This window comes from Hibiscus syriacus, unplaced genomic scaffold (genome assembly GCF_006381635.1).
Source record: "Hibiscus syriacus cultivar Baekdansim isolate YM2019G1 unplaced genomic scaffold, ASM638163v2 tig00006666_pilon, whole genome shotgun sequence".
Classification (NCBI taxonomy): Eukaryota; Viridiplantae; Streptophyta; class Magnoliopsida; order Malvales; family Malvaceae; genus Hibiscus; species Hibiscus syriacus.
The window spans coordinates 56563-68236 of NW_024062106.1; the positions used below are offsets into that span (position 1 = coordinate 56563).

The window sequence follows — 11674 nt, forward strand, 5'->3', positions numbered from 1 at the left end:
TTTTAATTTTCACTTTTTTGCTGAGCAAAGTTAATATGGTGGTAATAGCAAACTCCATTCTGCTTTTGACAATTTCAGCAAATGGGCACTGCAGAAGAAATTTGAGAACCAAATACTTATTGTTGATTGCTTCTTAATTAGCTTTTTAGTATTAAAGTAAATTATGCTTAATAGAGCTAAATTTAGTTATGTCAAACAATTAAAATTTCAAGAGTTACAAAAATTTTCAACAATGCAGAGATCTACTTCCCCCCACTGCACAGATCCCTTTAGTCTCTTTAAGAAACATCAACAGTACCCTAACTTTTTCTTTTCACCCAGCCCTTCAAAATTTCCTCAACTCTTGTATCCCGAAGCATGATTCTGAAGGTTCTGGTTATCTTCTAATAAACGATCATATTCAAGTAGCAAATCTGCAGATTGCTTTTGGAGAGCAGCAACATGCGCTTCGGCAGTTTCGATCTTCTTGTCTTTCTCATCAGATTCCGATTTCAGCTTCTTCAGATTCTCTGATAGAATAGAGATTTCTTCTTTTAGTAGCTTTATCTCCTTGGAGGCTTTGTCATCCGTATCTTTAAGCTGCGATCTTTCTTTCTCGAGATGTTCGAGTTCCTCTTTTGAAGATCTCACCCTAATCCTTAACCCAATAAGCTTTTTAATATAATGGTGCATACGATCAATTATGAAACCGAGCAACAGGGTAAAACCTACAAGATCAAGTTCAGACAATCACAATTATGTACCAATACCTCTAAACAAAAGAATAAAAAGGTTCTTCATTTCACTTGATATTACAAGCTTGAAGATTTTTCAGTTTATAATTGATGACTGAGCAATTCTCTTCAATTTTCAGCTCACCGATTCATGTATCGGAAAGGAAAAGATTTAACTTCTAGAAATCCTCAAGTTTTTTGTCAGAAAAATCACCATGTCATAAACCCAAAGGCCATAAAGCTATGAAGGGTGATATATTGACACATTTTTATATTTCCAAATTCCGGACATAAAAGTGTTGCACACGCATTATTTAAGCAATGACAAATAAAGATCTCTACACCTCAAAACAGGGTACATAACTACATATCCAGATTGGTTAGTGAGAGTCTAATCGAAACCTTATCATAAAAATTTCATGAAATTGAACAGATATACCAGATGTTAGAAGCCTTCAGCATTTGATCTCGTTGTTAGAACAGTTCCATATAAAACTCTCTTCCACTCCAAGCACTTAATATTTGCAGATAAAATAGCGATTTTCTTTCCCTAAACACCTTGAACTAAGAACAATGCATATAATAAAGCTTCAAACTGTTTAATTTTAAGCAAGGTTTTTATCACAAGACATCTTAAACTTTAATTTGGTATCCACTGTAAGTATAACCTTAGCGTATTTAATCCAGAATTAACAAATGGTTAAGAAGGGATTATGATGTGAGAACATACTAGTTACTAGACCCGGTAAAGTTCATAGTGACAAAAGTCTTGTCAGCTATATTACATATACACGCTTCTTCAATCCAACTGCTTTTAGTTCTACATGATCCGCAAAGACAAAACAAATGTAGCAACGCTAGATCGTATATATCGTGTTATTTGTAGCATGTAGCAACTGATAACAGTGTTAACTCCGTAATTGCAAAGGTTTGGTTACTCCATTTTTTTTCAATGGAAAGCCAACAATTATGAATCCATGAATTTCTCAAACAGCTGATGGCTCAATAAAGTCTAGACAAGAGTAAACTGGTTAAAGGTCCACCAAGAGATAGAATCGTTAAGTGAACCATTAGGGTAAATATCGGAAACAATAACTACACCATAATTATTGATGGATATATGGGTTCATAGGAATGAGGAAAAGAACAACGAATCCCGTACGACTGAAATAACCAAACACTATGCACAACAAACCTCCAAAAGGCCTTGAGTTCAAATCCGCATCAACTATTGAATACAAATTTGGCTTCATTTTCCAAAATGCTCTAATGACTTATCGAGCAAATGGACCTTCAATCACACATTTCAAAAAGCTACATATCTGACGGCTTGAACACTGAATGGTGCGCCATGAATCAATATCTAGAACATTCTACTGTCAGCGAGTGACCATGTACTAAGCCTACTGATTCTTCTTTAAGAACCATTGACAAAAATTCTCATTAAAAGATTAAAGCACCCCTAATTTCCGTATGCAGAAATCAACTTAATGAGTCAATATAGGTAATCAGGTACTAAAACTTTATAGCTTATGTACCGGACTTCATGATATGTTAATATAATAGCATTGCTCTCCCTGATACATAATGTTATCCCCAAATGCAGATAGATGAATTAATCAACGACCTAGTGCAGTTACTCTCGCCTATATAGTATACCCCCGCAGTTGTCCTAAGCTGCAAAGGTTGTTAGCATAGTTTCAACAACTACATTTCGAGTGTTTTCCAAGTCCTTTCCGGTGTTCATTAGATATTAAGAGTTATTTCCTATTATTTCAGTTGATTAAGCACAACCTTAAAACCAAAGGTACCAATCAACATTGTAGAGGCTAAAACAGGCAATAATTGAACAGTCGAACAAAAACAAAAAATTACTAACAGATGAATGCCAAAACCCAATGCGGGGAATGAAAAAAAACAGGAAAAAAAGAAGAAGAAGCGGAATCCTACCAATGAGTGAAGCTTCAAGCAAGTGGGTCCTCCATAGAACCTGATCCATAGGTGACATTGTTCCGAGCTTCGCACCCTTGTTCTGGATCTTGACAATGCTCATGAGACTCGACAAAAGGATCACAGACATGGTACCAGCAATAGTTTTTACGGTAGCTGGACCTTTCCCCATCTTTATTTGATCTAAGCTCTTTACGACAAGCTCCCTTAAAGGCTCAATCTTCACCAGTAGAAGGAACGCCATTACACCCTCAGCAAAAAGGACCAAGAACAATAACTGAATCATCCTAAAACACTTGATTTTGACTCAATGGTTATCGATCGTTCATCAGGTAAAGTTAAAAGGGGAGGGAATCGGTATTAAAGAGTGTGATTTCTTGGTTCTGGTAGTTGGTTTTTAGTTTCTCTACAAGAAATCGAAAAAACCCATTTCTGTGAACTGAGTGAAGTAGGATTTATCGTTGGAAAAACTGAAAGATGAATACATTTAGCCCTAGTGTAGAAAGGAAGAAGCTCTTTTGAAGAAACTTACTAGTGTTTTTGCTTTTTTTGGTCTCTTTTCCTTTTTACTTCTTCAGCAGCTGAGTTGATTCGTGTTATATTTTTATGAAGGCTTAATAATAAAATAAGTGTAAATTATATTATTATTTTAAATAGGTATTTAAATTATATTATTTTTAAATATATACTTAATTTTTTTTTTATCATTTTAGTGTCTAACGCTATAAACATTATTATTTTAGTTATTCGAGTCATAATTGCTATAAAAAAACATATGTCACGTTCTAGTAATGATAAAATTTTATTTAAAATTAAAAAATGAAATTATATTTGGAAAAAAATACAATTTTTTTAATACTTTAAAAAACCTCAAAATTTTTGAATCTTTTAAAAATACTTTGAAAAACCTTAAAATTTTAAAAACTTTCGTTTTAACACATAAACCCACACCAGCCACCAACCTTTGTCTTGATGAAGCTCCACCCTACCTCCTCTCCCAAAAACCAATAATCCTATAAAATCGAGACCAATCAACATTTGTACCCCGTAAACTTTATGTTGAAAATTGTGATTTCGACAGTCAATCGGCGACAACTATGATAACGTATGACTAGAAAAATGATATAGACTATGTCAACGATAGTGATCGTGATCTGTAGGTTAGGTTTAGGGATTTAAATTTTTTAGGGATTTGGCGTTTTTATAATTTAAGAGAAATTAAGTTTTTTTATAAATATAATAATATTTTTAATTTTAAAAAAATAAAACTTTTAAAATTACCAAAACGTGATACGTGTCATTTAACGAGAAATTTAATGGCAGTTATGCTCCGAGCACCTGAGGTGATGGCAGTTATGCTCCGAGCACCTGAGATGACAACGTTTGTAACATTATGCATTTGGATGATTAAAAAAATGAGCACCTATTTAGAAAAAAATGGTATAGTTTGAAGTTTGAACACTTATTTTATAATTAAGTCTTTTTAGAAATTGATTCGTGTAAATTAAGGAACTAATCTTTGGGATTAGTTGAGTTTGTGCTCTGCTAATGATCTTTCCTTTTAGGCTAAATGGGCAGGAAAAGAAACAATATTTTAGGTTGGGTAAACTATGTATTTTGTAATAAAATTATTATTAATTTATTAAAGGATTTTAAATTCACATTTTATTAATGAAAAATATCATTGAAACTAAAAGAGCTTTATCCGATTTAAGATCCGAAGTAATCAAATGAGTTGCCGACAGGACATTGACATTGAATTACACATTTGTCTTTCAGGAATACAATTCGACCGTAGCTGTCTCCTACTCTCCTTGTCTTTGTAGTCTTTCGATTTAAAATAGGGTAAACTACAGGGGATACAATTAAACTATGGTAAACAATTAATGTGACTATTGATTTTTTAATTAAATCAATCAGACAATTTAATTATTTAATCGATTCAATCAAATTATCGGTCGTTAATTTTTAACAGAAGTAGTGATGTGTCCGTTAAGCTTAATTGACATAATTATATATTTGGTTCTTAATATTTATATATTCTATCAATTTAGTCACTATTTTAATTTAATTAAATAAATTTAATTATTCAATTAGAATGTGACACGTGCCAATATAAGATTGAAAGATTTTATTTATGAATTTTAAATTGTTTAATTAAATAATTTTTTAACCCAATCAGATGGTGACACGTGTCACCACCCAATGAAAGTGAAAATTAAAGGGACAAAGTTGCGCTCCAAGGGAATAAAACCAAGGTCACGTGAGGGAAGGGGGAAGATAAACCAGGCGCCCAAACTATTGGGCCAAAGGTCCCCAATGATTTAAAGTTACAACAATTTGTATTTGACTTGTAAAAGTTTATTAATGATAAAAAATTAAACAAATTAGTTGTTTAAACAAATTATTATTTAAATTAATTGTATTGTTTTTTGAATTAAAAATATTCAATTTTTATATAAATTATAAAATTTTAAAAAAATCATTAATTCAGTTCGATTAATAATTTTCAAATAAATTTCGGTTCAATTAATGGTGAAAGAAAAAAAATCAGTTAATTCGGTTCGATTAATAATTTTCAAATTAATTCGATTCAGTTAATAATTTTCAAATAAATTTTGGTTCGATTAACATAACTGAATTAACTGAATTTTTGCTTCGATTAATTCAGTTAATAATTTTAAAAAAATTTGGCTAATTTGGTTCGGTTAATAATTTTCAAATAAATTTTTGTTTGATTAACTGAACTGAATTAACCAAATTTTTTTCTTTAACCATTAATCGAACCAAAATTTATTTGAAAATTATTAGTCGTGAATAATTTATTTAATTTTTTATCCTTAGCAAACCTTTAAAAGACAAATACAAATTGTTGTAACTTTAAAGCATTGAGGACCTTTGGCCCAATGGTTTGGGTGCCTACTCTATCCTCCCCCTCCCTCGCATGACCCTGATTGGATAGAAAAATTATTTAATTAAATAATTTAAAATTCATAAATAAAATCTTCCAATCATATATTGACACATGTCACGTTCTAATTGTATAGTTAAATTTATTTAATTGAATTAAAATAGTGACTAAATTGATAGAATATGTAAATATTAAAGACCAAATATATAATTATGCCAATTAAGCTTAACAGACACCACCTCTGTTAAAATTAACGACCGATGGTTTGATTGAGTTAATTAAATAGTTGGGTCGTCTGATTAATTCAATTGAAAGTTCGGTAGCCACATTGAGTTTTTACCATAGTTTAGTGGTCTCCTGTGTAGTTTATCCTTTAAAATATTAAAAAATCCTTAAATTTATTATTTTATTATGAATATTTATTTATGTGGATGCCTATCTCTATCTTTTATTTTTATATATAACATAGGGTTTTGATATACTTTATTATTTGGACTTTAATATCATTTAGAGTTAGAGTTAAAGATCAAATGTTGTCTACATTTAATTTGAGGTAAGCCATCTATCTTTTGTGGTTCTTTTTTCTTATATATATATGTGAAAGAAATTATTATACTCTTTCACTTCTAAAAGTTTTTGTTGTTATAATGATTATGCAAAGACATTCGGAGTTCATACTTAAAAAATATATATTATCTACAACATCAAATGTTAAGATGAATTTCAATTTTCATAATGACTCTTAATATTTTCGCTTTGAACCAACTTGTTTTTCCAATAGTTGTCTTGTGCAAGCATATTATGTTATTACTTCAACTTTTAATGCAGCAATATAACACTCTCTTACCGCTCGTCACCGAACACAAGTCAGAGATATCCATGAAACTTACGAAATTTATATTATTAAAATCTATAATAATTTGTTTCTTTAAAATTATCATCACCAACATAAGCTAGTTTACAATTTATTACAACCTATGTTTGAGTAAAGTTTATACCAAATACTAATAACATATAAATGTCAACTAATAAAATCAATAAATCATATGGATGTCATTACTGATACTATAGGCATACTTCTCAATAGATAAGATGTCCAACACTCCCTACTCAGATCTTTATTATTTACCTATGCATGAAAATCATCACATGCTAAGTATACACTTAGTGAGACATTATCAATAATACGAAGTAAAACATATCAATGGCATAAAATAAATCATATAATAAAAATACAAAACATCTCATATGATATTATATGAATATATAATATGAACTTATACCAAAGTCATTTCCAATTCAAGATACTTGAAATCATCAAGTCAAATATAAAGTATTTTATGCTAAGTCACTTATAATAAATAGAAAGTTTAACTTTCTCACTTATTTATCATAACACGTACTTTTCAAAGTTTCTTTATGTCATAGATCAAGGTATATAAATGAGAATGCAAGGTATGAGAGTCACTAATAATGCATGTTTAATGTCGAATCACATGTATAAAGATACCTTCAACACATATGTATCAATATACCAAAGGTCGGGAATATTATAGCACCATCAACACATATGTGCTATATAATGTATCTGAGAGTACGATAGTACCATCAACATATACGTACTATCTAATGTATTGTAGTACCATCAACACATACATACTACGTACCCGATGCACCTACTATTACTCTATGACATGATAACTATACTAAGAACTCTCAATGTACATACAATGAGCATTTTTCATTAATTATCACTTGTTAATCAATTATCATATATAACAATATATTAAACATTTCATATAATAGCACAATGGGCAATTTATACCCTAAATATTTTATTTTCACATAACATTAATATATCATTAAAATACCATTAATCACATTCCTTTTTAACATATAAACATTCATATTCATCATATAATAAAAATCATATATTTCATGCCAATATAATAGATTGGCTTGTCTCAAGCCTTTACAATGACCTATAACATAAAAGTAACATAAAATGCATGATTTACTCCTCATTTCCCTATTCTGGTAGCTTGCACTACCCTTAAAGAATTATTTTTATGTATTAATCTACACACTAAATTCAATTCCATTTATTCCACTAAAAACTATATTCGAATACAAATTTAATCATAAAAAGTACCTTTTTTAGTTCAACTTGTATAATTTATGGTGAATTTTCTAATCCAACTTACAAATTATATTTTGAGCAAAATTCGTTGCCTTATTTTCTTACTTATCATCGATCAAAAATTCATATATTCTAATATACACTTCGAAATCAGTCTTTTGTTTTAAATGAAACTAGATTGACATACAAATAAAATGATATAAGAATCACCTTCTAAACATTTTTATAGAATTTATGATGATTTTTCAAATCTACTATCAAGATCATAAAATATAGACATATTTCACTATTTTGCATTTTTAGCTTATTCACTAGTTATACTAATCTTCTAAATATAAATTTAACTTAAATACATCCATCACAAAGTCACATGATATTCAAGAGTCACTTGTTACAATAGTAACTCAGTCACTGGCACATCGCAAACCAATGATTACATTTAACATAAATACACTATAAATGTGTACTCACCTCGACACTTTAAACATCAACCAAAATGTAATCCTCTTGAAAGCTTTATATGAACTCTCATCCTTTCCTTTGTTAATCACTTCATCTCGATTGAACTTGGATGATTCACAGTGGTAGGTGGACGTAGTTTCTCGACCACTTTAACTTTTGCCTTGTCTACCTTTATCCCTTTGTATGAGATTTTATGCCCTAAAATGATGCTTTTGGTCACCATGAAATAACACTTTTCCCAGTTCAACACTAGGTTGGTTTCTTTGCATCTCTTCAGCAACTTTGCTAAATTGCCAAGGCATTGTTCAAAATCATCGTCAGAGAAGGAGAAGCCATCCATAAAGATCTCCAAAAAGTGTTCCACCATGTTTGAAAAGATGGCCAACATAAAATTTTGGAAGGTTGTTGGAGCATTGCAAAGTCCAAATGGCATCCTCCTAAAGCAATAAGTACCATATGAAAGTGAATGCATTATTCTCTTAGTCCTCTAGCGTATAACAATATGGTCATACCCTGAGTATCCATCGAGGAATCAATAAAAGGATTTACCCGCTAATTGATCAAACATTTGATCGATGAAATGAAGGGGAAATGATCTTTCTTGGTTGCCTTGTTGAGCTTGTGATAGTCTATACAAATCCTCTATCTAGTCACAGTTCGTGTGGTTAGGATTTCATTTTCCTCATTGCTAACCACGATCAAGCCTTCTTTCTTGGGCACACACTACACCGGGCTAACCCATGAATTGCTGGATATAGGGTAGATTACCCCAACATCGAGCCACTTTATAATCTCCTTCATCATTATTTTCTTTATATATGGGTTAAGTGTTCTTTGAGGTTCAACAAAATTATTGTGGCATTCATCAAGCAAAATCTTGTGCATGCATATAATAGGCTTATTCCTTTTGAATCAGCCATAGTCCAACCTAGAGTTTTCTTATGTTGTGCTAAGATATTTATCAAACAATGTTCTTATATAGGGTTAAGATTGGAATAAATTATCACAAGAAAGGTTTCATCACTACCTAGTTAGGCTTTAACTTCAAGGTAGGTGCATACGGTAGTGAATGTTTTAGAGGAACAATTTCATCAAATACAGATGAATGAGTATGAAAATATTGTGGCAAAATAGTATAATATACTGAGATAAATGAATGAAAAGTGTTGAGGAAAAGTAAAGTTGAACTCTAGGGAATGAAATAAGACTTGGCAACCTCACATAATCGAGCTACAATAGAGATAAATGGTCAGGTTTACTAAGGGATATTATACCTTGTCTTTGGACTGGTTCACCTTTTCTAAGAGTATGTTTCTCAATAATATTTATTAAAGTGTTCCTATGATATCTTCAGTAAGGAACCTAATAATGAAAATGCTACGATAATACCTCTCAACGTAAACAGTAACATAATAATATCGACTAAGTCATATTTCTTTTAGTCATTGAAACCCTTTCTTTATCTCTAAGGCGGATTAGAGCCTCACTATCCCAGCTTAGCTCCATTGTTCACGTCGATATAACCTAACTCTCTAGATATTAGGTATCCAAACTTAGAAAATGATTAACTCTCAAAAGCTCTTACAAGTATAACCTATAGCATTAAAATAATAAACAAAGTAACATTTAAACTTGGAAAATATACATCATTCATTCGAAACAAAATATAATCATCCAAAGTAAACCCTATCCAAATAAGTTAGTTCATGGTTGGGATAAGTTCATCCATCATCGTTATTCGTTTAATATGAACCCACATAGACAATAAAAATGAAAAACACAAAGGAATAAGAAGAACTCCCAAACGTGAGCCACCGCCATGAGTTAGAACTGTTGCGTTAAACTACCTTAGTAAATTTGGTTCCTCTCGAAGACCCAATTACTATCCCCTTGAGCTTGGCTATGGAGGACACCACGAAAAGGAAGGAAAAAAAAAGAGAAAAATTGAAGCTTTTTGTGCAACAGTTTTTCTCTTATCTCTTAGTTCACTCTTTCTAAAAGCTCCCTTAATTTAAGATGTCATTGGCTATTTATACTAGGGCATTTTCTAGGGTATTGTGCCCTAAAATTTTCTTTGTACCCTATGATTTCACACCCTTCACGTGAGGAATGAGGTAGGCTGACATGTGGTCCAAAAAAGACAACTCGGTAAGGCATTCACTTGTGGTGGGACAACATGGAAACAAAATATCTTTGTCTTTTTGTCTTTTTTGTGCCTAGAATTGTTGTCCAAAATACTATAGCAATTCTTTGTCCCCTTCAGCTTCAGTTGTCTACCAAATTTCCTTGTCCATAATGCCATGAAAACTCATTACTTCTCCGTTAGTTTTCTTCATCTGCACATTATTAACAAAACCAAGACCTTTCCCCTTCAGCAGTATCTGTTTCAAAAATATAATGTTGCATCAAAACATTACCACCACATGCAAATATATAAACCTAAATGCAACTATATGAAATGAAATGGGCTTTTAAACAACCAATAACCTAAGTAAAAAGGAAGAAAATATAGTCTTTTTATGGGCTTATCAATAGGCATCATACAAAAATGTTCCATAGTACACCTTCGTTTAAAGAGAACAATGTGTCGTAAAGTGTAATGCCCTAAATTCTAGGCGAAGAGTCTTGGCATATCTCGAGAGGGCCTTAAATAAAAATTTCCATAGCTTGTGAGAAGCCTTGTCCATTTAGGTTGGGTTGGGCTTAGCTTGAGCCCAACATGTAATAAAAATAACATTTTTAAACTTAGAGCAAATGAGGAATGACTAATAGGGAAAATATCCCATCTTTTGAAACAAAGGCTAAATCCCATTTATGTTTGATGATATCACGTCTGAAGCCTTATCTTTTCCCCCCATTTTCCCTTGTCTTCTTTTTTTTTTTCTCCATTTCATTCTTCCCCTCTAAGAATTAAGTAGAGGTTGAAACTTTGAAGTCTTACAAGTCCGATTTGGGAACACCAAGGTAAGAGTTGTAATCTAGTCCTCTAACTTTCTACAAACCTTTAAAATAAGATTTGGCCAAGTGACAAAAAATGAGGGTTTAGTGGGGGTTTGAGGAACCATTTATTTCCAACTCATTTTTTTTTATAGATTTAAGTTCTAGGAAATGTCCTTAGCCTTATTCCAAGTTATTAAGGGTTAGTAACTCATTTTACTTGTTATGATTAGTGAAAGAGATTGGATAAATTTCTAAGACCAAAGGCAAAGAGAAGTTGGTTGTTGGGTGAGTAAGGACCTTTTCCAATATCATAGCACTAAGGTAACACATTTATGACTTTATTATGCCACTTGTAGCTCATTAGTTGTGCATTATGGGTCATTTTAGTTCATGAAGCATGTTGGAGCATTTTATGGTAGTTTTAATTTTTGATGTTATTCAATATAAAAAATGACTCATTTTAACCCCTAATAGCTCAAATAAGAGTTAAACATAGTTTAGTGACCTTAGTATGACAAATGAATAGAGTTAAGGCATATTTTCATGCTCAAAAGAGAG

General features: G+C 31.3%; 1 protein-coding gene and 1 long non-coding RNA gene across 2 annotated transcripts; both read right to left on the bottom strand.

Moving 5' to 3' along the window:
• Positions 1 to 149: 149 nt before the first annotated feature.
• Positions 150 to 3218, bottom strand: LOC120200950 (B-cell receptor-associated protein 31-like). Its single transcript, XM_039201658.1, has 2 exons — positions 2664 to 3218; positions 150 to 707 (listed from the first exon to the last, which is right to left on the bottom strand). The coding sequence occupies exons 1-2, from the start codon at positions 2947 to 2949 to the stop codon at positions 337 to 339; spliced, it is 657 nt and encodes a 218-aa protein (XP_039057589.1). The 5' UTR covers positions 2950 to 3218; the 3' UTR covers positions 150 to 336.
• LOC120200951 lies at positions 150 to 11249 on the bottom strand. Its single transcript, XR_005523616.1, has 3 exons — positions 11239 to 11249; positions 8897 to 8899; positions 150 to 303 (listed from the first exon to the last, which is right to left on the bottom strand). It is a non-coding gene; the product is annotated as an uncharacterized LOC120200951 (long non-coding RNA).
• Positions 11250 to 11674: the final 425 nt, after the last annotated feature.

Coding starts and splice junctions, on each gene's coding strand:
- LOC120200950 (XM_039201658.1), bottom strand. CDS start 2,949: ATGATTCAGTTATTGTTCTTGGTCCTTTTTGCTGAGGGTGTAATGGCG. Junction 708..2,663: donor GCTTGAAGCTTCACTCATTG/GTAGGATTCCGC, acceptor TTGATCTTGTAG/GTTTTACCCTGTTGCTCGGT.